Source organism: Oncorhynchus masou, chromosome 19 (assembly GCF_036934945.1).
Source record: "Oncorhynchus masou masou isolate Uvic2021 chromosome 19, UVic_Omas_1.1, whole genome shotgun sequence".
Taxonomy (NCBI): Eukaryota; Metazoa; Chordata; class Actinopteri; order Salmoniformes; family Salmonidae; genus Oncorhynchus; species Oncorhynchus masou.
In genome coordinates this window covers 5,916,900-5,944,871 of record NC_088230.1, presented here as the reverse complement: position 1 = coordinate 5,944,871, position 27,972 = coordinate 5,916,900, and the positions used below count along the sequence as shown (strand labels likewise).

At 41.4% G+C, this 27,972-nt stretch overlaps 1 protein-coding gene across 1 annotated transcript; it reads right to left on the bottom strand.

Annotated features, from left to right (window-relative positions):
• Nucleotides 1-1,192: 1,192 nt before the first annotated feature.
• Nucleotides 1,193-27,735, bottom strand: LOC135505740 (ras-related protein Rab-32-like). The gene is made up of 3 exons (XM_064924829.1): nucleotides 27,375-27,735; nucleotides 11,527-11,804; nucleotides 1,193-2,451 (listed from the first exon to the last, which is right to left on the bottom strand). The coding sequence occupies exons 1-3, from the start codon at nucleotides 27,586-27,588 to the stop codon at nucleotides 2,302-2,304; spliced, it is 642 nt and encodes a 213-aa protein (XP_064780901.1). The 5' UTR covers nucleotides 27,589-27,735; the 3' UTR covers nucleotides 1,193-2,301.
• Nucleotides 27,736-27,972: the final 237 nt, after the last annotated feature.

Here is a 27,972-nt window from a genome sequence, read left to right as displayed (position 1 = left end):
GGCAGAGTCTGCACTGGGCTGACTGTTCTATTGATTATGTTTCCTTGTGGCAGAGTCTGCACAGGGCTGACTGCTCTATTGATTTTGTTTCCTCATGGCAGAGTCTGCACTGGGCTGACTGTTCTATTGATTCTGTTTCCACATGGCAGAGTCTGCACTGGGCTGACTGTTTTATTGATTATGTTTCCTCGTGGCAGAGTCTGCACTGGGCTGACTGTTCTATTGATTGTGTTTCCTCATGGCAGTCTGCACTGGCTGACTGTTCTATTTATTATGTTTCCTCATGGCCCCATATATTGAGAATTATTTTTGTATCAAATATCTTTCATAATGTAATAACTTAAATTGAAATGAACAGATTGATGTGTCAATTGTTGGTTTATGTCAGTTCATAGACCTGATGCCAAGATATTGGGCCATCAAAAACCTGTTTCCAACTGACTTGAATTTGATATGGTATTGCCATCAAACCGTTTGACTTTAAGTGAAACTGATACATCTTTCGATTCATACTAATCATTAAGACATTTATGATTTTTAATGGGTGGCAGACAGACAAATTATTTAATTACATTCAGCTTTCTTTATAAACGTCCACTTTATTTCAGCAGCTTCAGTCTGTTAAACTGGCAGCAATGGCTCAAATTGCATAGACATACTTCCTCTTCAGTCAAAATGAAGTCAGTAGAGACTAAATGAATAGGCATACTTCCTCTTACTTCAGTTAAAATGAAGTCAGTAGAGACTAAATGAATAGGCAGTAGTAGACATTGCTGCAATAGTCGACATGAGTGTGTGTCCTGGAGGCTAGTGTGACGTTGGTTTCTTCTCCGGTAATAATGGGGGCATGGGAGAGCATGAGCTGCAGCAGTGAGCAGAATAGTCTGATGACTATCACACACACAGCCTCCCCTAAGTGGTACAGCATGGTCATGCCTGATACACATCAATAGCCCAAGGAATTATTTGAAACCTTTCATAATGTGAATTCCCATTTCTCTGATCGCATTTTCAGTTTCTCCTCACATGTTGAGCCTCAGGGATCTGTAAATTGCTCTGGATAAACGCGTCTGCAAAATGACTAAAATCTAAAATGTGACAAACACACACACACATACATTCTTTCAATTCCACTCAATACAGACAATTCAATTGTGTCAGTAATAAAGAATTAAGCCAAGACAACACAAACTATTATCAATTAAAAATGTTTATTATTTTTTGGTTTTTGTAGTAGTTTCGAAGTATATTTTCACACGTAAACTTAATAGACCCCACACGGTGTTTAAAAAAAATAATTTACACTTGCCTAGGATTCTCAACTGCTTGGGTAGTGGGAGGGTTCCCTCCCCCGCCTGATGTACCTCACCAGGAATTGTACAGTACATGATCAAACACAAATGTAAAAAAAAAAAAAATACACATCTTAGATGTACTCTTTCGTACTATTACTGAGACATCAAGTCTCTCAGGGATTTCTCTCTGAGTTCCAATGGCACCTTCCTTCTATTTGTTCTTTCTTTCAAGATAAATGTATTTTTTGTTGTTGTCCGTGTGTGACTAGCATTGCCTAGAAGAACACTGGAAGATATTCCACAGATCATGATAAAAACACACATTTATTTATGGTACATCCTTAGTCCCACCTTTGTTCAGGCCTTCAGCAAAAACTATGAAAAAAAAGAGAACTCATGGCACCATTATGAAACAAGACAGTTGCATGCGTAATTGTCAGTGAGCTAGGGTGTGACGAGACCCACTCCCTGGACAGTAGCCCTTCCGCGGGGTCATTGGACAGGGGGCATGGGTCCAGTGTAACGACAGCTTGGGGTGGGATATGGGGTTCAGGGTCACGCCCTTCCTGAACAGCAGCCCGGTGTGATCGTAGAAACAGAAGACGGCGGCTAAGGTTTGGAAGGGTGTTGAGGCGGTCCATTGTTAATGAACATAGGGGAGGGGTGGGGCTAGGAGACCCAGTCCTTGACCTCTAGGCCCTCTGTGTGAGCTGGCCTGAGGTGCTACCCTGTTATAATCTCGACCCGGCACAGCCAGACGAGGACTCCTCAGAGCATGGTTCCTCACTAGGTTTCTTTCTAGGTTCATTCCATTCTAGGGCGTTTTTTCTAGCCACCGTGCTTCTACATCCGCATTGCTTGATGTTTGGGGTTTTAGGCTGGGTTTCTGTGCAGCACTTTGTGACATCGGCAGATGTAAAAAGGGCTTTATAAATACGATTGATTGATTGATTGATTAATCCAGTGGGAGGAGGTTGAAAGGTGGATGCAGTAGGAGTCCTCAGAGCTAGCAGCAGCCTGGCTTGCTCTCAGCAGCCACCGTCTCCTGGTCGAGCTTGATGGGGTCCCCGTTGCTCTCCTCGTATGGCAGGCCCTTGTCGTTCAGCAGGATGTTCTCCACCAGGAACCGAGCTGCCTCGTCCACGTTGATGTTGTCCTAGGAAAGGTGAAACAACAACAGGCTTAAGGTTAAAGGTCACATCAATTCAATATGAATACAGTTGCTGAGGATATTGGTTTAGGCAGTTAACTAATGAGGAGCAACATTGGTGAAACAGGTCTGGGCGCATTCCATTTGTCACACAGAACTATAGTCTATAAAAAAAGATAACCCACTGGTATTTCATCCACCTCTCTCTTCTATACAAGCACCAGAGGTTGTGTTATCCTCAGTTGTCAACTCAAGAGGACCTTTCCAATAGCCATGGCCCGTGACTAGGCTTCCAACATTAGCAGTCTGGCGAATATTCTTTCATGACTCTGCTGCAGCTCTTTAGACTACTTCATATAGACAGCTGAGTGGCATCAGAGAGCGGGCCTTGAAAACAGCAGCCATCCCTCATTTTGTCATTTCGCACTTCAGCAGCCAAGTGCAGCACAGCACAAAGCTGTCATCCCTCGTTTTGGAGGGGTTATGAATATTAATGCGTCTTCTCCAGGCCTCGACTGCTGCTAAGACATTCACAAAGTGACACTTCAGAGAAACGTCCAGGGCACCTTGGGAGCAGTGAAACTCAGGGTGAGTGTACGACTGGACAACACAAGTGTATCAAAGCTGCATCAAACAGGAATGAAGGGTCAAATATGATGGAGCATGGCATCACACACAAAGTCCAATTATGAATGCAGATGAGATTTCAACTAAAATACTATTTGAGAATAAACTGCTCTTTGTGTTGTGATGGGAGGTCATCACTTCCACAGCAAACAGCTGTAGGCTACATCAGACTTCTGGCATGGGGGGGGATCTGGTGTGTGAACAAATAAGGAAATCTAAATCCAATTGAAGTCCAATCCAAATCAGCAGACAGTGTTTCTCTCAAGGAATGGATAGGCCTACATACACAGTGTACAAAACATTATGAAATCCTGCTCTTACCATGAGACTGACCAGGTGAATCCAGGTGAAAGCCATCATCCCTTAATGATGTCACTTTTTAAATCAACTTCAAAATCAGTGTTGATGAATGGAAGGAGACGGGTTAAAGAAGGATTTTTAAGTCTTGATACAATAGAGTGGCATTCAGAGTGTGAACGGGCAAAACAAAATATTTAAGTGCCTTTGAATGGGGTATGGTAGTAGGTGCCAGGCACACCGGTTTGTGTTAAGAACTGCAACGCTGCTGGGTTTTTTACACAACAGTTTCCCGTGTCTATCAAGAATGGTCCACCACCCATAGGACATCCAACTAGACACAACTGTGGGAAACATTGTAGTCCACATGGCCCAGCGTCCATGTGGAAAGCTTTCGATACCTTGTAGAGTCCATGCCCTGGTGAAATTAGGCTGTTCTGAGGGCAAAAGGGGGGTTACAACTTAATATTAGGAAGGTGTTGTTAATGTTTTATGCACTCCATGTATAATACACCCTTAACATGTGGATTCCCATTCCACCCAACGGAATGATGCAGGGTTTCTATTGCGCTCGCAGAGCTGTAAAATGGTCGATATTGAAAGTGACCTGTGACATCTAGGCACTGTAGCCTGAGGTGTGCTTCTGAATGCTTGGCCACCCTTCAACATGGTGACGGCCCCTAACCACATTTAGCATGGGTGTTTAGCAGTACGGCACTATGTCAACTAGCTTAAACCTGGATGGCTAATGTAGCCAATGCATTACTGAGCATCAAGTGAAGGGTGAGTATCTTGGGCAAATGTAAAATTATATTGATTACGAGACTCAAATTTGGCTGGCTCGCTCACTTTGAGTGTGCAAACTGGTGTGTCTATAAATGTGGGGTGGTATATTTTGTCTTGGGTCTATTTTTCCTGGTTGCTACATCTGCTGTGTAGCTGGTCGGTTCCCGAGAGCCAAGCTGTTTTTTTCATTATTCCTCAGTAAATCTGAAAAATTAGGCCGGGTGGAAAAAAAAAATTCTAAATGTGTTTTATGAGTAGTGCATGACCCTAGGGTGGAAACGCATACATTCTTTGTCATTTCAATGAGTCTTTCATCATTCTGATGGTTTTATACTGTTCAATTCTACCTAAAATAATTTTCTGCATTTTCATACATTTCCTGCGGCACAATATGGGCAAACAATCTACGCCTTGTTTTTAACCAAATGTTGCAATTGCGATTTCATGATTTAGAGCACAACACTTCGGTGAACTGTTGGAATCATGGAAATAATAATTATTCTAATTCCATAGTTAGAATATTATAGTGGGCACTTTCAATACAGTGTTGCTTAACATGACAATGAATGAAAATGCCAGGGAGGAGTTGTGACAGGGTAGGAACCAAAGTGTTGATAAGTGTTTCCTAGGGGACCCTATAATCTTTGGATACATTGAACGTTTTCTCTTAGCTACTTCATGTAGCTAACATATTCTTGCTTTGATTTACAAGATGCTGATTTCGGTCTATACCATCAGGATATATAGCTCATTATGTTTTCTCTGACTCAGTACATTTATTAGCTAGCTAGCGATTACCGGCTAACAATTAGAAGCTAACAGAATTTAGGCCTAACTTGCTAAGAAATGACAAAATAGCGGTTGGATGTAAGAAACTAATAGTGTAATTATAGAACACTAGTGGATTTATATTAAGGGGCAAAGTGAAAAAAGCATCGTTGTCATCAACATTGTTGCATGTGCTCCATTCACCATGCATGCAGATTGAACGCAAGTGTCTTGTGGTCGAGGAGCAACAAATGCACTCTTGGAGTGATAGGGGGCAGGGCCAGCTCTGTGTGGAAAGCAGCATGAGAGAGAGAGATGACTCAAGTAAACTATTAAAATGGACATTACACATGGCATCTCATATTTAACAAACCGAACATTAAAATACTGTTATACAGTGGGGCAAAAAAGTATTTAGTCAGCCACCAATTGTGCAAGTTCTCCCACTTAAAAAGACGAGAGGCCTGTAATTTTCATCATAGGTACACTTCAACTATGACAGACAAACTGAGAGAAAAAAAATCCAGAAAATCACATTGTAGGATTTTTAATGAATTTATTTGCAAATTATGGTGTAAAATAAGTATTTGGTCACCTACAAACAAGCAGGATTGCTGGCACTCACAGACCTGTAACAACTTCTTTAAGAGGCTCCTCTGTCCTCCACTCGTTACCTGTATTAATGGCACCTGTTTGAACTTGTTATCAGTATAAAAGACACCTGTCCACAACCTCAAACAGTCACACTCCAAACTCCACTATGGCCAAGACCAAAGAGCTGTCAAAGGACAGCAGAAACAAAATTGTAGACCTGCACCAGGCTGGGAAGACTGAATCTGCAATAGGTAAGCAGCTTGGTTTGAAGAAATCAACTGTGGGAGAAATTATTAGGAAATGGAAGACATACAAGACCAATGATAATCTCCCTCGATCTGGGGCTCCACGCAAGATCTCACCCCGTGGGGTAAAAATGACCACAAGAACCACATGGGGGGACCTAGTGAATGACTTGCAGAGAGCTGGGACCAAAGTAACAAAGCCTACCATCAGTAACACACTACGCCGCCAGGGACTAAAATCCTGCAGTGCCAGACGTGTCCCCCTGCTTAAGCCAGTACATGTCCAGGCCCGTCTGAAGTTTGCTAGAGAGCATTTGGATGATCCAGAAGAAGATTGGGAGAATTTCATCTGACCATATGACACCAAAATATAACTTTTTGGTAAAAACTCAACTCGTTGTGTTTGGAGGACAAAGAATGCTGAGTTGCATCCAAATAACACCATACCTACTGTGAAGCATGGGGTGGAAACATCATGCTTTGGGGCTGTATTTCTGCAAAGGGACCAGGACGACTGATCCGTGTAAAGGAAAGAATTAATGGGGCCATGTATCGTGAGATTTTGAGTGAAAACCTTCCATCAGCAAGGGCATTGAAGATGAAACGTGGCTGGGTCTTTCAGCATGACAATGATCCCAAACACACCGCCCGGGCAATGAAGGAGTGGCTTCGTAAGAAGCATTTCAAGGTCCTGGAGTGGCCTAGCCAGTCTCCAGATCTCAACCCCATAGAAAATCTTTGGAGGGAGTTGAAAGTCCGTGTTGCCCAGCAACAGCCCCAAAACATCACTGCTCTAGAGGAGATCTGCATGGAGGAATGGGCCAAAATACCAGCAACAGTGTGTGAAAACCTTGTGAAGACTTACAGAAAACGTTTGACCTCTGTCATTGCCAACAAAGGGTATATAACAAAGTATTGAGATAAACCTTTGTTATTGACCAAATACTTATTTTACACCAATTTGCAAATAAATTCATTAAAAATCCTACAATGTGATTTTCTGGATTTTTTCTCATTTTGTCTGTCATAGTTGAAGTGTACCTATGATGAAAATTACAGGCCTCTCTCATCTTTTTAAGTGGGAGAACTTGCACAATTGCTGGCTGACTAACTACTTTTTTGCTCCACTGTATATATAGGTCATGTAAAAACCCAAACTGGTCCGTGCATCAATATCGGTAGATCGTAAAATACAGTATACTGCCCAGCCCTAGTGGTTCAGCACAAATTAAAACAGACATGTCTATAAAACACACATGTCGTACTTGCGCCCACACACACACACAGCTCCATGCCAACCATCTGAGTTACAGCCTCTAATGGAATCATTTATCTCAGGAACATGTGCTGGTGCATGCTGGGTACTGGCACACCTGTCACTCACATGAACTCACACACACATACGTATGCACAGCTGCAAATGATGACAGAAAAGGGAATTCAGCAGCAGGGACATTTTGTATTTCACGAAGCATGAGATTCCCTGGAGGCTCATATTTGCCATTCTGTTCAACTGTTAGAAGTGCTCACTGCATACAATCCCACAGAATAACACACACACACCTCAAGGCTCTAAACAGACATATATAAAGTATTTCTCGCAATGTAGGTTATGAGGTTATCCTAGAAGAAATAACACAGGAAATCCCATGTAGCTCAGTTGGTAGAGCATGGTCCTTGCAATGTGGGTTTGATTGTGGGTTTGATTCCCAAGGGGGACCAGTATGAAAATGGATGCACTCAAGTCGCTCTGGAAAAGAGTGTCTGCTAAATCACAAAAATGTCAAATGAAATCAAGTTTTCAAAGTAGGGAACCTTCTACAGTACTTCAATATGTGACCGTCAAGGTGTTGCAACTATATGGATTGTGTCCCATGATTCAGCACACGATCGCCTACTGTGTAATGAATGTATATGTATGAGGGTGGATTAGCCCTTGATTCTGCAAGGAGGAATTCACTCCTTTAGCAGAGATGGTAAAAAAAAAATAACTGCCACGCTTTGGTTTCTAGTGGCACACTTCAGCTATAATCAATCAAAGGACACGTCTAAGCACCAACAGGTCTAACAGCGCAGGATTAGAGCTGGGAAACGCTGTGGGCGTCATAACCTCAAAGCTGATCGGGACACTGAGTGTGTGGGGTTCTAAAGGGTCTCCCTGTGAGCTTTCCATGGGCTGGGGAACGGGGATGTCACTGAGATGTGGGTGAGTGTGCCATTATCCAACCAAAACTCTCAACTGTTTAAACACAACCTGCCCAAACACATTGAGTGAATGGTGCTAGTGTGTGGACATGGACACTACAGGAGATCACAAGTGAGAGTTAACTGTAATTTCCGCAGGGACAAGAGGTGACATCAGAATTGCGGTGACAAGCAGAAACTTAAAGACCTCCCGGTGAACTGAGGCACATACACACACACAGTCCCCAGCTTCATGACAACAGGGCCCCATTGACCTAATTTTCACATAGATCGGGAGCAATTTCCACACACACAATACTCACACAGTGTGTGTTTGTGCATACTAGGACTTTCCCAGACTAAAAAATAAATAAATTGGTCGACCGAAATTCATCCTGTTCTTTTGACCAATCGACCAAATGTTTAAAAACTTATTTTTCCATATATAGATATGCACTGAGCTTGTCTGATTCTTTATGCACACTGTTTGATAAAATAATTAAGACACACAAATGACTCATTGGTAACAGCGCGATGGTCACACAGTGAGTGCATGTGGGACTGGTGCACGTTGTCTCGCTCTCCTACCAACTGCAGCGAGAAAGCACCACAGCAAGTGCTTATTAAATATGTGTACCAGAGAGTCTGTTCTAACGAAGAAGAAAAAAAAAATAAAAATATAATAATATATATATATATATATATATATATATATATATATATATATATATATATATATATATTATATTATTTTTTTTTTTTTTTCTTCTTCGTTAGAACATATATATATATACACAGTTGAAGCCGGAAGTTTAGTTTACATGCACTTAGGTTGGAGTCATTAACATTGTTTTTCAACCACTCCACAAATTTCTTGTTAACAAACCATAGTTTTGGAAAGTCAGTTAGGACATCTACTGTGTGCATGACAAGTACTTTTCCAACAATTGTTTACAGACAGATTATTTCACTTATAATTCACTGTATCACAATTCCAGTGGGTCAGAAGTTTACATACACTAAGTTGACTGTGCCTTTAAACAGCTTGGAAAATTCCAGAAAATTATATCATGGCTTTAGAAGCTTCTGTAGGCTAACTGACATCATTTGAGTCAGATGTGGATGTACTTCAAGACCTACCTTCAAACTCAGTGCCTCTTTGCTTGACTACATGGGAAAATCAAAGACCTCAGGAAAAAAAAGTCTGGTTCATCCTTGGGAGCAATTTCCAAACGCTGAAGGTACCATGTTCATCTGTACAAACAATAGTGCGCAAGTACAAACACCATGGGATCACGCAGATGTCATACAGCAAAGGACCTTGTGAAGATGCTGGAGGAAACATCTATATCCACAGTAAAATGAGTCCTATATTGACTTTTTGGAGGAATGTCCTCTGGTCTGATGAAACAAAAATAGAACTGTTTGGCCATAATGACCATCGTTATGTTTGGAGGAAAAAGGGGGAGGCTTGCAAGCCGAAGAACCCTATCCCAACCGTGAAGCATGGGGGTGGCAGCATCATGTTGTGGGGGTGCTTTGCTGCAGGAGAAACTGGTGCACTTCACAAAATAGATGGCATCATGAGAAGGAAAATTATGTGGATATATAGCAACATCTCAAGACATCAGTCAGGAAGTTAAAGCTTGGTCGCAAATGGGTCTTCCAAATAGACAATGACCCCAAGCATACTTCCAAAATTGTGGCAAAATGGCTTAAGGACAACAAAGTAAAGGTATTGAAGTGGCCATCACAAAGCACTGACCTCAATCCCATAGAAAATCTGTGGGCAGAACTGAAAAAACATGTGCAAGGAAGGAGGCCTACAAACCTGACTCAGTTACACCAGCTCTGTCAGGGGGAATGGGACAAAATTCACCCAACTTATTGTGGGAAGCTTGTGGAAGGCTACCCGAAATGTTTGACCCAAGTTAAACAATTTAACGGCAATGCTACCAAATACTAATTGAGTGTATGTAAACTTCTGACCCACTGGGAATGTGATGAAAGAAATAATATATGAAATAAATAATTATCTTCTATTATTCTGACATTTCACATTCTTAAAATAAAGTGGTGATCCTAACTGACCTAAGACAGGGATTTTTACTAGGATTAAATGGAATTGTGAAAAACTGAGTTGAAATGTATTTGGCTAAGGTGAATGTAAACTTCCGACTTCAACTGTATATATGGATGACTTATAAAGCCAGGGCCATTTAATAGTTGGGCTATTGATTATAGACGTAATTAAGATGGGGTCGACCAACAGCCTATCGACCCAACAATCGATCAGTCCACTAACATGGGGTAAACTCTAGTGCATACGTATTGTAATACATATTCCTGTGGTGTCTCCACACGTCTCTCTATGAAACATAACTACCACTTAAACGAGACCCAGTGCCGCAGGAGGTAAGGGTGATGTAGCGCCCCCTGAATCTTAATACAAAAAATATATTTTGTATTATTATTCTGATTTTGAAAAAAAATAAAAACAGAAGTAGTGCACTGGGCCTTTAATTGTCCGGTATAAATGGACTGATATAGCAGTCTGCAGCGCGGGCAAATCCACCCCCCTTTGAAAAAATGTGAATATACGCAGCACCCCACTTCCAAACTACTCCCCGCGGCTATGATCCCTAATATTATAAATGTCATTCTGAATTTCTCGCTAAAGACCTCACCGAACAAACTCCAATAAAAGCTCAAAACTGTTCAACAAAAGAGCCTGTAAACAAAGCAGAGATCGTTTTCAGATGAGGATAAGCATTCAATTGTAGGCATTTAACAGATCTTGGAATGGAAGAAGACCGCAGCCGTTATCGTTGTGATTGTGACCCTGGCTGGAATTAATAGTGCTCCGAGTGACACAGAGGGATAAGCTTGCGTTTTCCCACTCTGCTCTTTGTAACAACACAGCACAAATAATTCAATTTCACAGCACGAGGAGCACTGCTAACTAAAGTTCTGATTTAACTCCCCCAAGTCAGGCCTTTACACTTGTATTACATTACCTGTTCATGCTATTTCTGCTCTAGTTTGATTTCCATTCATTAAATCTATTAATCTGTTTGACGTGTAGCAACAAAAAAAAAACGACCAGAAAAACAGAATGTAACGTGTGTGTGTGAAACGTGATTTATAGAAAATCGGCAAGCCGCGGTGAATCAACCATGCAACGAGACCTGAAAGCACCGGTTTACCCTTAATACGCTGAGCTGTCAGCCATCTTAAACACGTGGCATAAAATGAGCAATGTCGTGCTACTTCTGAGCTGATCTGAGTAAGAGTCAAATGTTTGTCATTGTTTGTTGACAATTGTGTTTTATTTATTATTTACTGAAAAGCAACCTGTAAAACATTAGGAAACAACTTTACAAACAAAAACCTAAAACTTACCTTCAGTTCAAGCTGAATACAAAAGCCTAATGCACACACTAACTATACTATTATCTGTAGTGTGGTTGTAGCTAATGCTTTATGATTAGGGGAGAGCGAATAGCAAAACAGCAACACGCTGTTATACTCTTATGGTGTAGGCCTAGTGTATGTGTGTGTGTGTCTGTCTCTCTCTCACCATGGCCGAGGTCTCGAACCAGCCCAGGAAGCCAGTCTCTTTACAGAAGTTGTCCATGAGGGAAGTGTTTTTGGAGCTCTCTTTCTTCTGATCACACTTATTGGCAAGCAGCACCGAGGGTATAGGGCTCCCATTGGCCAGTTTCACCTTGCTGTCCAAGTCGTGCTTCCATTTGGACACTGCCTCGAAAGTGGAGCCCCTCGTCACGTCAAACACCACGAATGCCCCCACCGCCTCCTTGTAGTACACCCGCGTCATGTTCCCGAATCGCTCCTGGCCTGAATGGGGGACATGAAAGGAATGTGATCAGTAACACAATGGCAGGGTACACAATGCAACCTTGTAGGTCTAGTAGTATTTATGGAGTTAGTAAACAGAAGGCTGTTGGTTGAAATGCTCAATGAGTGACACAATGTAGATATTCAGCGACTGCCCCAAAATAACACATCAGCCAGGGTCCAAGGAAAAACAACACATCTTGATGTACAAAACATTGAAGTAGGCCTATAGGAGGAGGGATGACAGCAAGTAAGCCTTTGAGTGTTGCTAATGAGACATCAAAGCAGGGCCTGTGCCCTCCATACTCACACAGGCAAACCTGTGAGAGGATATTCCACTGGTCCTATAAGCCAGGGCAGTGAGCACACCGCCACAAGGACCGCCTCCGATATTACTCCAATAAATATCTCAACAGACTCACATTAAAAGGTGCCAGTTTGGGGAGAATTAGCCCCGTTTACCAATAATGATTTCGACATGGATATCAAACTGAGTGAGGGTTCTCAGTGTTTCACAAAGGCAAAAGTCTCTCAGTCAAAGAGAAGTCTTAATGCATCATTTAGAGTGGAAGAGTGGTATTTTCCCCTTCATTGTGGTTCCCCTTTCCCACCAAATATGATGAAAACGGATCTTGACCCACTTTTTCCTCACTCTAATCCAAGAAGACAAGCCTCGAAAGATATCTGCCTCCTCGATAATGAACCCATTCTCTCTAGAAATCTCGAGTGATGCTTTGAAGTCAAAGCAAGGGGAATTACCACTGGGATCTGGGGTGCCAGTATCAACTAAAAATGTTGTTACCAAATCAATAACGGAACCCCCCCCCCCCTCACAAACCACAGTTGGGTTCACAAGTTTGGACAGCGCAGTACAGCACAGCACAGCACAGTACAGCACGGAAGAGTAGAGTAGAGTATAGTTCATTACAAAAACAGAGTAAACGTAGAGTTCAGTACATAGTAGAGGACACTAGAGTTGAGTATACCTTTGTGTACCTATTTAGGTTACATCACCATGAAGAGAGTGACATTCATATTATTGTCTGTGTAGGATAGATCAGGGACCCATGATGAAATTCCGTTACCGCGATTCCGTTACCGGGTGTAAATCCACTCACTTACTGTAGTTCAATAACCAAAAGAGATGATTTCAAAGTGGATGTGTCATATCATAGCTGAGCCCTCATTCTTTCTGCATACATCGTGGAGTTTTTGGAAAACGAGACAAAAAAACTGAGGGAGATGTTACCAAAACTCTATTACCAAACTCAGCATTCTAATAGATGTTTTTGTAAAATGTTCTGTGTAAATTGTTGTTAAGTCCTTGTGCATAGAGCTGTACGGTTTGTTAAACTTTGAAATCAACGGTTTTCATTTACAACTGCGACCTGGCCAAGATAAAGCAAAGCAGTGCGACAAAAACAACACAGTTACACGTAAACAAACGTACAGTCAATAACACAAAAGAAAAATCTATCATCTATACATGATGTCGAACGGCAGCCAAGCATCAATTATCATGTCACATGAATAAGATCCTCGATATAAAATGAAAAGGAGCATCAAGCTCATCACTTTGCACTTTTGCCCCCCGGTGAAATTCATCGTAACTTATATCATCTGTAGCCCAATAAAAACGTCATGCTTCCCCGAGTCATAGTGGGAGACTACAGAACATATCAATATGATGTTTATTATATCAATATTTGCGTAAAAAAGGCTTTTCCACCACCATTTATTGCATAATTAATTTTACCGACAACTAAACATCCCACCGTCTAATGTATTTTGATTTGTCCACATCTGGAATGTTTACCGACAAATTTGCTGTTTCCATCAGGTATGACATTTTTTAGCAAACATGTAGTTTACTCGCATAAAAAAAAGGTTGTATGGAAACCTGGTTACTGATATTGAACCACCAAACAAGTGCCTGCTGCATTGATTAAGAATTCGCATAGATAGGACACTCATCCTCATATTATTGACTACATGTAAACCATGCTCAATGTCGACTGAAGCCTGCAGATCAAAATCCTACCTAAAATCTCCCATTCTGTTCCTTTCAACATGTACCTCAAATTAGAGGTTGACCGATTATGATTTTTCAACACCGATACCAACACCGATTATTGGAGGACCCAAAAAAAAAGCCGATACCGATTAAATCGGATGATTTTTAACATGTATTTGCAATAATGACAATTACAACAATACTGAATGAACACTTATTTTAACTTAATATAATACATCAATAAAATCAATTTAGCCTCAAATAAATAATGAAACATGTTCAAATTGGTTTAAATAATGCAAAAACAAAGTGTTGGAGGAGAACGTAAAAGTGCAATATGTGCCATGTAAGAAAGCTTAACGTTTAAGTTCCTTGTTCAGAACATGAGAAAATATGAAAGCTGGTGGTTCCTTTTAACACGAGTCATCAATATTCCCAGGTAAGAAGTTTTAGGTTGGAGTTATTATAGGAATTATAGGACTATTTCTCTCTATATGATTTGTATTTCATATACCTTTGACTATTGGATGTTCTTATAGGCACTTTAGTATTGCCAGTGTAACAGTATAGCTTCCATCACTCTCCTCGCCGCTACCTGGGCTCGAACCAGGAACACATCGACAACAGCCACCCTGGAAAAAGCGTTACCCATGCAGAGCAAGGGGAACTACTCCTCTAAGTCTCAGAGCGAGTGACGTTTGAAACGCTATTAGCGCGCACCCCGCTAACTAGCTAGCCATTTCACATCAGTTACACCAGCCTAATCTCAGGAGCTGATAGGCTTGAAGTCATAAACAGCTCAATGCTTGAAGCATTGCGAAGAGCTGCTGACAAAATGCACGAAAGAGCTGTTTGAATGAATGCTTACGAGCCTGCTGCTGCCTACCACCGCTCAGTCAGACTGCTCTATCAAATAATAGACTTATTATTAATAATATTAATAATAACACACAGAAATACGAGCCTTAGGTCATTAATATGGTCGCATCCGGAAACTATAATCTCGAAAACAAAACTTTTATTCTTTCAGTGAAATACGGAACCGTTCCGTATATTATCTAACGGGTGGCATCCATACGTCTAAATATTCCTGTTACATTGCACAACCTTCAATGTTATGTCATAATTACGTAAAATTCTGGCAAATTAGTTTGCAATGAGCCAGGCGGCCCAAACTGTTGCATATACACGCAAGAGAAGTGACACAATTTCACCTGGTTAATATTGCCTTCTAACCTGGATTTCTTTTAGCTAAATATGCAGGTTTCAAAATATATACTTCGGTGTATTGATTTTAAGAAAGACATTGATGTTTATGGTTAGGTACACGTTGGAGCAACGACAGTCCTTTTTTGCGAATGCGCACCGCATCGATTATATGCAACACAGGTCACGCTAGATAAACTAGTAATATCTTCAACCATGTGTAGTTATAACTAGTGATTATGATTGATTGATTGTTTTTTTAGAAGATAAGTTTAATGCTAGCTAGCAACTCACCTTGGCTTCTTACTGCATTCGCGTAACAAGCAGGCTCCTCGTGAGGCAGGTGGTTAGAGCGTTGGACTAGTTTTAATTGGCAAAAATCGGCATCCAAAAATACTGATTTCCGATTGTTATGAAAACTTGAAATCGGCCCTAATTAAATCGGCCATTACGATTAATCGGTCGACCTTTACCTCAAATACAACTAAAATTGCAAATTCTATTTGACAAGTTAAATAGAATGGATATCATGCTTTAAAGCATTTCATCTGTATGTCTTGCAATCTGGTGGGAAGATTCCAACACAATTGACCATAACAATTTTACATTTCCCTGAAAGGTCCATTGAATTACAGTAATGAGCACTGGACAAAACCTTGAGAGGAACCAGATCCTGGTGGAGCCCCATCTTCCAAAAATAATTCCCAGGACAAGAGTTTATTGAACCTTCAAGACTGCTGAAGTCAATCAACCAGTGAGTGATTGTTCGCTGAGGCGCTAAGGTGAATCTTTAGGTCGGGGGTTCAATGGGAAGATCCCTGGCTGGGATTACACCCAGCCAGCCAGGCTTCTAGACCATCACTTCAGTTTTCCACTGAAGGGATTTCAGTTCCTCACAACAGAAATGGATGTTGTTACAGCACACTTCATCCAATTAAAGATATCTAATTAGGAGTAGCTCACCACACATTACAGCACCTAATATACACGGCAGCCAAGTTGAACACAGAATACAGAGAGCAGTTTCAGGAACTGTGATGGCAGTTTCCCCCCCTGAAGTTTTACTTCATTATAGGTACTTCACCCAGCCATGTATGGAAACTGAGCAGCGCGTTGCAGTGCGGGTGTCAGCGAGGGAGTGAATACACTGAGGAGCCTACAGACCTGCTCAGTAATTGCTCATAATTGAGGGTCTAAATTTAGTCTGTTTAACCCCAGGTGAACTCACTGGGGACACGGCACAGTAGGAAGGAGAGACTGTCGGTTGAAATAAGACTTTCATTTCCAGGCCTTTTGGTGCCCAGAGATTCATTAGAAGAAGTCTTAGAAGAAATAAAAACCCAGAAAAAAAAACCTCACTTTAAAAATGCTCTCCAGGCATATTTCTTGGATTTCAATAAACAGGTTCCACACAGAAACACTTAAGGCTCAGGCTGACATTTGCGGGAAAATGGTTTCCAGTAAGAATTGAATGAACTGGGTTAGTCAATGGAGTCAAATATTGACAGAACAAATGCTCTGATATTTTCAAAATGTCAGCTATTTGTTGATGAGAGACGAACGAGGAATGGTAAATTAAGATTTTCTGAAAATCTTCTGTAGACAATAAATTGAGTGGCGTTCACAAAGCTGAAAACCACATTAGTCTGAATACAGTGAATAAATAGAGAGAGACAAGGCCAGTCGCAGGAAACATTTTTCAGTTATGAGTTTCATAGCATCGTAATTGACTTCTGCACAGTGGTGAGAAGAGGAAGAAAAATGAAGTGAGCTTTGAGAGTTTCACTCCTTGGTCCTCACTCCCAACCTGGAAACAGGTTCACATACTGTACATACCGAAAATTTAAAAAGTCTGTTTTCACTATAATCAACACAATGCTGGCAAAGCTAAGGCTGTTGTTGGTCCATTTCCCGCATGGGCCACACGTACTGGTTATGTTGACAATGACATGAATTCTGGAGTTACTCTGAATAGGAGCATCTTTGTGGTAATGAAACTAATAAGTAGCTAGGCTATTAGGTTGTGTTAGCCAATGATTTCACCTGTAGACATAATAAGCTCCACTGTATTGGAAGCCATTGGAAATTGATCTCTTCACTGACATCCTAAAATAAGATTGTGCGCTTAGGGCTGAATATTCAGTGCCACTCAGATGGTGTGTGATTGATAAGTAAGCGTCGCTATGCTGTAGGAGTAGCCCTCACCTTCCGAGGGGAAACAGAATGAGTCGAAACGCTTCTGAGGCTGCGTTTAACACAGGCAGCTCAATTCTGATATTTTTCCCGATAATCTGTCTTTTGACCAAACACATCAGATCTTTTCACATCAGATATTTTTCAGAGCTGATTTGAATGGTCAAAATACCAATTAGTGGGGAAAAAAAGGTGTATACATAGCCATAGAGATTGATTAAATGGATCAATTAGCCCAGTACACACACACACACACACACACGCACGTGTACAGCATCGTGATGATTGTGGTTTGAGCCGAGATGTTCGGCCATTAGAGCCATGATGAGGTTCAATGGTTAAACAACAGACGGCTTGTTATCTATTCTACTGTAACATCCAAGGCAGTTTTGAAAAAAGGTCTAACCCCCAATGGCACAACCTCAATATAGGCAGCGATTCAACATTGTTAAGGGAGAACAGGATAACACAGTGAGCTTATGGGAAGAAATACGAGTCATGTGCTGTAGAAGAAATTGAGAAATTCTGTAACCTAATTAGCATTCCGACAAAGGGTATGAGTGTCTCACAGTGCAGGCTACAATGATGAGCCGGAGACTGAAATGTATTTTTATTTTTATTTTTTTAACCTTTATTTAACTAGGCAAGTCAGTTAAGAATAATTCTTATTTTCAATGACGGCCTAGGAACAGTGGGTTAACTGCCTGTTCAGGGGCAGAATGACAGATTTGTACCTTGTCAGCTCAGGGATTTGAACTTGCTACCTTTCGGTTACTAGTCCAACACTCTAACCACTAGGCTACCCTGCCGCCCCAAATGACAATAAGGAGTCAAGACAGGTTGGCCATTTACTGGTAAACATGGTTCGTTTTTGTGTGTGAGATTCTCATATCGTTTTCTAATCACTGCCTGAAGTGGAATGCCAAGTCTGTAAAACTAGAATATTTACAAAACCAAACAGGGAGGAGAGACGATCATTAGGGAATTCCAGTACATTTACAATTTGGCTGTCCACATTATTAATATAAAACCCCAAGCAAAATAAAATAGGAAGTATTGCTTAAGACCCTGTGAGACCACTATCAAAAAACTTATGCAATGTTACTCCAAGTACCAATGACTTTCATTGAATATATTTTAAATGCTTTTTGCTATTCCGAGAGGGAAAGTAATCTTTTCTACAGATACAGAATGGTTTGGGTGTCCATCTCTCTTCCCCATGGTCCTTGTGGGAGTTGTCTATGAAAGTGGGAAGAACAGATGGAAACACTGAGAAAGAGAGAAACTCTTCATCATCCTGTGCCCTAGCAACCCGAGTTTCCTCTACGGTCTCTGTCGAGATGCTAGCTGTGGGTGGGTTACCATGGAAACTGTCCAAGCTAGCCGTGGCAGCGGCAACGGAGGCACTGGCAGTCTCACCAGTCAGTTGTTGAGAGGCTTGGGGCTGTGAACCAACCTCAACAGAAGTCCATTCAAATGCTGGCCTAACGGTTCTCTGGCGGAGATACAGTAAATATGGTGGTCATTACGAGACAGCTAGGTCCAATAGAAGTTTGCATCATGCAGAGTGAGTAGCAAAGGAGGAGCTGGAAAACAAAGACTATGAACATTGCCACATAATCAAATACTCTAAAAGGGACTATCCCCCTCTTCCTCTGTTTCACCCCTTCCCCAATTATTGATTTTCTCTCATACCTTCCCCTCTAGAGAAACAGTGAGGTAGGTGGCCCTTCTCTCAGGATGTCTAAATCCTTGGCAAAAGGTGCTGGCTTACTTACTCCACTATCACCCCATGGTTGTAATCATCCTGTCCCTGGCTCAGACAAGCCCAGATGAGCGCAGCTATTCTGGGCCAGAGGGGGCGGGCGAGGCCCAGGCCTCACGCTGACTTCCAACGTACATCCATTTTTCCACAAGACCCTGATTACTATCATTCCATCCGAGATGGTAATCATTATGGGAGAGTAAGGACGACATTGCCTCAACGTTGGTTGGTCCTTATCGTTGCCATGAGGACAGGCCCAGCTACTTATTCTGCATGATTAAAAAGGCTTAAAGAAGAACTGAACTCGAGAACCAACTTTTCGCTGAAAATGGCATATGTGACCGATATTTGTCAAAAACAATTATTCCAGTGCCAAAATTGACTAAATGTGCAAGTAGGTACATTTTGGTCATAAAGTCAGTATCTTCCAAAACTTAGTTTTGTGAGATTTAAATACAAGAGTTTGTCAGGACTTGAGGGCTGGATTTTGATTTTGACAATGCCCACTAATACAGGATAAACATCTGCGGTGATTGCACTCCAATCATACCACAGGACACACTGACAGTGAGAACAACCTGCCCAGCAGATCAGATTTCATAAAACCAGTGCTTAATCTGAGCCAGATCCTGCACCTTTTAGTTTTGGACTTTTTCCTCCCGAAACCTATTTGCCATGATCTGGTACCTATCATGTAATTTAAAATATCTTCACCATTTGTAAAAATTCTAATAAAAGTGTCTTAACTCAAGTTGCCTTCTCTGTAATTCTCCTGCCCCCTCAAAAAACGTAATGTGAAAACCTGCTGTACACTCGTACACTCTTTGAATTGATTCATGTTGGGCTGGCCCGAGTTGACGGTTTGCGCAACATTGTAGCCTCGGGACCAACGTGTGCCTGTGTCTCTCACAGAACTAGAATGAGATTCACTTTCTGGGATTTCTCTTCCACTCTGTGCTCTGATAGACATGAGCCTCCAACTCAGCGTTACACTTCATGTGTTGACGTAGAATCATAGCCGCGGGACAGGTGCTGGAGGTTCGTTCTGCAGCATCCCTAATAAATTGAAATAAAATGTGCCAAAGTTATAGAATTACCGCTGTCTGTTCAGAAATAATCCACAATACCACACTGGTAGGCCTATATTTTAGCCACAGAGGATCAATAGGTTTTATTTTTTAATGCCTAGCTGTGGATTGTTAAGCCCGATCACAAGGCGTAGCCAACAGTCAGGAACATGCGGCAAATCTGTCAGTGAACAGCATTCAGCCTAAACAGGCCTTTTGCAATATTTCAAATACAATCATGGGAAAACACAGGTTGGAAAGCAAATGGCTCCTGCTAAAAAGAGAATTCTCTTATCAGTCTGTAGAATACCAAACATGTGTTATCAACTTCCAAATAGTCGAACAGCATCGCCGGTAAGTGAGTTTCACATCATTGGTTGAGTCAATGTAACTGGAAAGCATTTTTAGGACTATAATTTCCTCCTCATATTGTTGCCTACAATATGTGCCTCCACACACCTAGGCCTAGGCTGTTGATGGATTCAAGACATGGTGTTTTTTATTGATCTCAGAATCTGTTTGTCAGTGTCAAAGTAGCCTGTCATTTTGATCACTTTGTGCGTTACTAAAAAAGATTCAGCTAAAGTCTCCAGTCATGTAAAATGACACAGAATTGCATGAAATGTGTTGTAAAAGGCAACATTTTTTCCCGGGCCCGAGGCTGCAAAAAAAATTCTCCATGTGTGCAACTTTTGTAAGACCTCTATTTTTTTTGTAAGACTCTATTGCGCTATGCCACTACGGAAATGTGATGATATGCATGCAATTCTTTATTATACAGATTTTCCGGTACCTAACAGCCCCCCAGGTAACCCCCCCTCACACGCTCCCTTTTTGTTCCGGCACCTCCTGACAGATCAAGCACCGTATAAGACAACACGTTACACATGGTTTTACTTGAGAAATACAGCACCAAAAACATTATAGCTCGATCTAAAATGGCGTGACTAAAACCTCGCCTACAAAAACACATTTTAATTACAGATTTCTTATCTTAGATTCATTCTGATTATTTTCAGGAAGTGAAATTGGCTTTGTTCTAATTGTGTCTCTTAGAAAAACACATGCGATTCAATCGCTCTTTAAAGACTGGCCTTAATGACTTGGCAATACACCTCTTACTTTCTGTCTGTTTCACTCCATTATTCCTTCTCTTCTCTGACTCCTTATCATCCTCACCGTCTCCAGACTTGGTGTACAGGTGTGAATGATGAGTGTATTTGTGTGTGGGAGGGTGTGTGTGTATATTGTGTGTCATCCCCCTGTGGGGGTGAGAGTGTGTGTTTTCTCTCACAGCATCTCTAGCAATGACATCAGTAAATGTGAATGAGGAACTGTGTGTTTGTGTGTTTTGCCTTCACAGCTCCTCTGGTAGAGTGCAATCCAGCTGTGAGAGACACTGTACCAGAGGAGGCTGGTGGGATGAGTTTTGGGAGGATGGGCTCATTGTAATGGCTGGAATAGAATGAATGGTATCAAACACATTCATCATATGAAAGCCACGTTTCCCTCCGTTCCATTTATTCCATTCCATCCATTACAATGAGCAGGTCCTCCTATAGCTCCCCACTACCCTGCACTGTACCATACCCACGTCGGTGTGTATCTCAACACTGTCCCAATCTCTCTCCCTCTCTGGGTTACCGATTCGAGCTAGTGACAGGCATGCAGGTTGTTGCGATGGCCTGTCACAGCACTACCAGTTTGTGATGAGAACACCATCAATCAGCAGTCATCTTTCAACAGTCTTGGTGAAAACGGTGTGTCCTGTCGGTCTCTGCCTGTCTGCCACCAAAATGTGTCAGACTTGGCTTTTCAGAGTGGTTTTGCAGTTCTCTAGTCCTATATCTGGCTTCAAATTCAACCTCATTCCTAGTGGATTCAACATACGTCACAGCACACTTCACAAAATTAAAATCACGACAGTTATACCGTGCATGTCCTGACCCCAATCTCACAACCTCATGATGGGATATGAAGCCTCACAGACACACATAAACACAACCCTTTAATCTCTTAAGACTCAAATCACAGAGCCCTTGTTCAGGCGATGACTGTAACTGCTGGCTAATGACTAACTTGTAGTCTCTTTCTCAGCTGGTATGATAAGGAGTCAACTGTGTCCATACAACTGCCTGTACTCCTGCTTGGCCTAATAAAAAGGACTCACATGTGTGCATAGTGGAAGCCAATACTAAATGTATCCATTCATTGAGAGTCCTGTTGGCAGAAATCATTACAGTATTTTTGTCAGGGACAGCAGGATATTTTGAATGAGAAAATAAATCTGATCCCAATGTGATATGAGCTGTGTAGTGGTCCTGATAGGAGGCTGAGGTTAAATAAAACTTTGATATTGGTGATGAATGATAAGGAATGCTTCCGGTGAAGCATTGCACTTCCTATGCATTTCACTAGATGTCAACAGTCTTTTGAAATTGATTCAGGCTTGTATTCTGAAAAGTGAGGGAGTAAGAGCACTCTGAATGAGTGGACACTGCAGTGGCCCAAAGCTTTTTCATGCGTGAGACCGAGAGCGCGCCTTTCTTCTTTACCTTTTATATTGACGACGTTACTGTGCGGTTGAAATATTATTGATTATTTAGGCTAAAAACAACCGGAGGATTGATTATAAACATCGTTTGACATATTTCTATGAACTTTATGGATACTATTTGGATTTTTCGTCTGCCTGTTGTGACTGCGTTTGAGCCTGTGGATTACTGAACATAACGCGCAAACAAAACTGAGGTTTTTGGATATAAACATGGACTTTATCGAACAAAACAAACATTTATTGAGTAAATGGGAGTCTTGTGAGTGCCACCATATGAAGATCAAAGGTAAGTGATCAATTTTAGCACTATTTCTGACTTGTGTAACTCCTCTACTTGGCTGGTTACTGTTTGTAATGATTTGTCTGCTGGGTGCTGTTCTCAGATAATCGCTGGTGTGCTTTCGCCATAAAGCCTTTTTGAAATCTGACACCATGGTTGGATTAACAAGAAGTTCATCTTTAAACCGATGTATAACACTTGTATGCTTCATACATTTTTATAATGAGTATTTCTGTTTTTGTATTTGGCGCTCTGCAATTTCACTAGATGTTGGCCAGGTGGGACGGTACAGTCCCACACCCCCTAATGAGGTTAAATAACTGATTAGCCTCAAATATGTTTTTTTACAGTAGCCTCAACAGCACTCTATAGGGTAAGACCATAGTGGAAAGCAAGTTTTCATCCTCCTATGGGTACATTGCCAAGAATACAAAACCGAGGAGGCTCATGGTTCTCACCCCGTCCATAGTCAAACAAAGTAATAATGACAACTTCCGGAGGACATCCTCCAACCTATCCATCAGAGCTCTTGTAGAATGAACTGACACATTGTCCACCCAATCAAGGGAGCAGCATAAGCTAAAGCTAGCTAGCACTAAATAATTGACTCAAAGAGAGAGAAAGACAATATGTTAGTTAATGTCTTACAAAATGAAGGAGAAGCAACAGAGAGATAGCCAGCTATGTTTCATAGTATTTTTATTCTTTTCAATTTCACTCAGTTGAAGTTGGAAGTTGACATTTTTTTTTTTACCTTTATTTAACTAGGCAAGACAGTTAAGAACAAATTCTTATTTTCAATGACGGCCTAGGAACAGTGGGTTAACTGCCTGTTCAGGGGCAGAACGACAGATTTGGACCTTGTCAGCTCAGGGATTTGAACTTGCAACCTTTCGGTTACTAGTCCAACACTTTAACCACTAGGCTACCCTGCCGCCCCATACACTTAGGTTGGAGTCATTAAAACTTGTTTTTTCAACCACTCCACAAATTTCTTGTTAACAAACTATAGTTTTGGCAAGTCGGTTGGGACATCTACTGTGTGCATGTCAAGTAATTTTCCAACATTTCTTTACAGACAGATTATTTCACTTATAATTCACCGTATCACAATTCCAGTGGGTCAGAAGTATACATACACTAACACAGAAACCAAACCAAACCATCATGCATAAATGTATTTTTCCTCCCACACCAAACGCAATCACGACACGCAGGTTAAAATATCAAAACAAACTCTGAACTAATTACATTAATTTGGGGACAGGTCGAAAAGCATTAAACATTTAAGGCAATTTAGCTAGTTAGCTTGCACTTGCTAGGTAATTCATCCAATTTAGCTAGCTTGCTTTTGCTAGCTAATTTGTCCTGGGATATAAACATTGAGTTGTTATTTTACCTGAAATGCACAAGGTCTTCTACTCCAACAATTAATCCACACATAAAACGTTCAACCAAATAATTTCTAGTCATCTCTCCTCCTTCTAGGCTTTTCTTCTCTTGACCTTATATTGCGAATGGCAACTTTCGCAAATTAGGTGCATTACCGCCACTGACCTTGTTCGTCACCCACGTGGGTATAACCAATGAGATGGCACGTGGGTACCTGCTTCTATAAACCAATGAGGAGATGGGTGGACTTGCAGCGCGATATGAGTCACAAATAGAACTGACTTCTATTTTAGCCCTTGGCAACGCAGATGCTCGTTAGTGAGCGCGAGCAGTGTGGGTAGATTTCTACATTTATTTTGCAACACGAGCGGTGTAGTCAGCCTGTTAGTTGACTGAGCCTTTAAACAGCTTGGAAAATTCCAGAAAATTATGTCATGGCTTTAGAAGCTTCTGATAGGCTAATTGACATAATTTTAGTCAATTGGAGGTGCAACTGTGGATGTATTTCAAGGCCTACCTTCAAACTCAGTGCCTCTTTGCTTGACATCATGGGAAAATCAAAGGAAATCAGCCAAGACCTCAGAAAAAAATTGGAGACCTCCACAAGACTGGCTCATCCTTGGGAGCAATTTCCAAACACCTGAAGGTACCACGTTCATCTGTACAAACAATAGTACGCAAGTATAAACACCATGGGACCACGCAGCCGTCATACCGCTCAAGAAGGAGACGTGTTCTGTCTCCTGGAGATGAACGTACTTTGGTGTGAAAATCAATCCCAGAACAACAGCAAGGGACCTTGTGAAGATGCTGGAGGAAACAGGTACAAGAGTATCTATATGCACAGTCAAACAAGTCCTATATCGACATCACCTGACAGGCCGCTCAGCAAGGAAGAAGCCACTGCTCCAAAACCAACATAAAAAAGCCAGACTGCGTACTTTCTGGGGAAATGTCCTCTGGTCTGATGAAACAAAAACAGAATTGTTTGGCCATAATGACCATTGTTATGTTTGGAGGAAAAAGGGGGAGGCTTGCAAGCCGAAGAACACCAGCCCAACACTGAAGCACGGGGGTGGCAGCATCATGTTTGGGGTGCTTTGCAGGCAGGAGGGACTGGTGCACTTCATAAAATAGATGGCATTATGAGGAAGTAAAATGATGTGGATATATTGAAGCAACATCTCAAGACATCAGTCAGGAAGTTAAAGCTAGGTCGCAAATGGACAATGACCCCAAGCATACTTCCAAAGTTGTGGTAAAATGGCTTCAGGACAACAAAGTCAAGGTATTGGAGTGGCCATCATAAAGCCCTGACCTCAATCCTATAGAACATTTGTGGGCAGAACTGGAAAAGCATGTGCGAGCAAGGAGGCTTACAAACCTGATTCAGTTACACCAGCTCTGTCAGGAGGAATGTAAACTTCTGACCCACTGGGAATGTGATGAAAGAAATAAAAAGTGAAATAAATCACTCTTATTATTATTCTGACATTTCACATCCTTAAAATAAAAGTGGTGATCCTAACTGACCTAAGACCGGGAATTTTTACTAGAATTTAATGTCAGCAATTGTGAAAAACTAAGTCTAAATGCATTTGGCTAAGGTGTATGTAAACTTCAGATTTCAACTGTAGCTAGCGAATGCAGCTAGCTAGTTTAGCCTACGCAAACAAAAATCCAATCAAATTTTGGCTCAAACAGAGAGGGATGCTATGTTAGCTAGCTGGCTATGGCTATCGAACACTGGAACACTTCCAAGTCAAGGTAAGCGTTTGGTTTTGTTAATATATTGTCACCGGGGCCAGCCAGTGTAACAGCTAATCTGCTTGCTGACTGTACTGCAACATTGTAGTGGGTTTACTAACGCATTCGTACTATTAGCTATGTTGACTAAGACGTTAGCTAATATGGTGACAATGATGTAGACTGTTTGTAGTCGTTAGCGGTTATGATATGAAGGTTTGGCTTGGAAAGGTTTTTGTGCCTGGTCACAGACAGCTGACATGTTGTGCACTGCAGTCTTCAAGTGAAGGGAAGAGGTGAAAGGAAGAGAGCGCGTAGATGCAAGATATAATTATGCAAGGAGCAAAATTATCATGCTGTTTGTATGTGGTTGCTATGAAAGTGAACTGTGTTTGAGTGTAATCAAAGGTGTACTGTAGGCTATTCATTCCACCGATTCTGTTGATAAATGTTTTTAAAACAGAAGCAAACTGAACGGGATTAACATACCTGAATTTGTCCAATAGGAACTCATTTGCAACTGTTGGACTAATGATTAGATGCAGAAAAGAGAGTGCAAGACTGTATTGAATGTGTCATGGTCGGTCACCTTGATTGCTCAAATTTCTCTTCAAATTTGCACCTACTTTGTAAACTTTCATTCATAGGCTAGGTTGTAGCAACCTCATGATGGGTATATGGAAAATTAGAGTATTAATGTAGTAGCCTAAACCTGTCGATGTTAATGGAATATTAATGAGTCATCCAATATGCTGTAGTAGAAAGACAATGCTCATAAAAAAAATAGCATCACCGACCAGCCACGTGCTGGCAAGCATGACTTAGTTTGGAAAACATCCCACAAACTAGATTGTAGGCTATTATTGAGAGACAGTAGGGCAGACTTTCTGGTCTGGCATAACCAACTGTAACTCAAGATGTAGGAATGAGATGACAATGGACTGACGTTCGATTATCGACAGACTCACTCCCCACAGGGCGGGTGATCCAGCGACCCGACCATTACCTACATTGTTTTATGTTGGTTACCCTGATCATAACACCGGGGGAAACAGACCAAACAGGTATTTTCAAATAAATATGCACGTGCCCCTGTGTACATAGTATGAAGCCCACACATACATATACACACATAATTACTAATGTGCTAACAACATTATGTGCTGTGCAGTCGTGTAAACACGTGTGCAATTCAAAGCTTCCCCTCTAGAATTGCGCAGTCACCACAATCGAGCACTTTTCAGAAAGTGGACAGGCTACTTTCACCAAACAACGCATAGCATAGGGTAAGACCATTTGTAGCATCTCAGTAGTCTTGATATGTAGAAACTGTGCATCCATCGATCTTACCTGCGATATCCCATAGTTGTAACCTCACCAGCGTGTTGCTGTCCCAGTTGATAACTTTGAGCGCAAAATCGACCCCAATAGTCGCTCTGTAGTGTTGGGAAAATAACTGGTGGACGTATCTTTTGATGATGCTAGTTTTCCCCACACCTAACTCCCCGATGACAAGGACTTTGAACAAGTATTCCTTGCACTCCGATTCCAATCCGCCCGCCATAGTGTGAAAGTCCGAATGACAGTGACTTTCTCAAATTCAACACCTTGTTTTTCTCTCACACGATGGGGCAATGGGAAACTGTTTCTGTGCTGTTTCGAAATATGGTAACTAACTACAATAGAAAGTGCTCTACTTCCCTCCACCCCCTTGTTCAAAAACACATCATATGACACGGAGTCATAGGACCCGGAAATGTCTAGTGTTTTTAAATTTGGTTTATTAAAACGTTTTGCCTCCTCCTGCGTTTACATGGTAACCATGGGTGCTTTGTGTGTATGACGGCTACACAACAGATGTGCTAATAATGCACATTTGATAAGCAATCCAAACTTTAAAACAAATTGTAGGGCCTATTTTAACCAAATTAATTCAAATTGAGCAGGG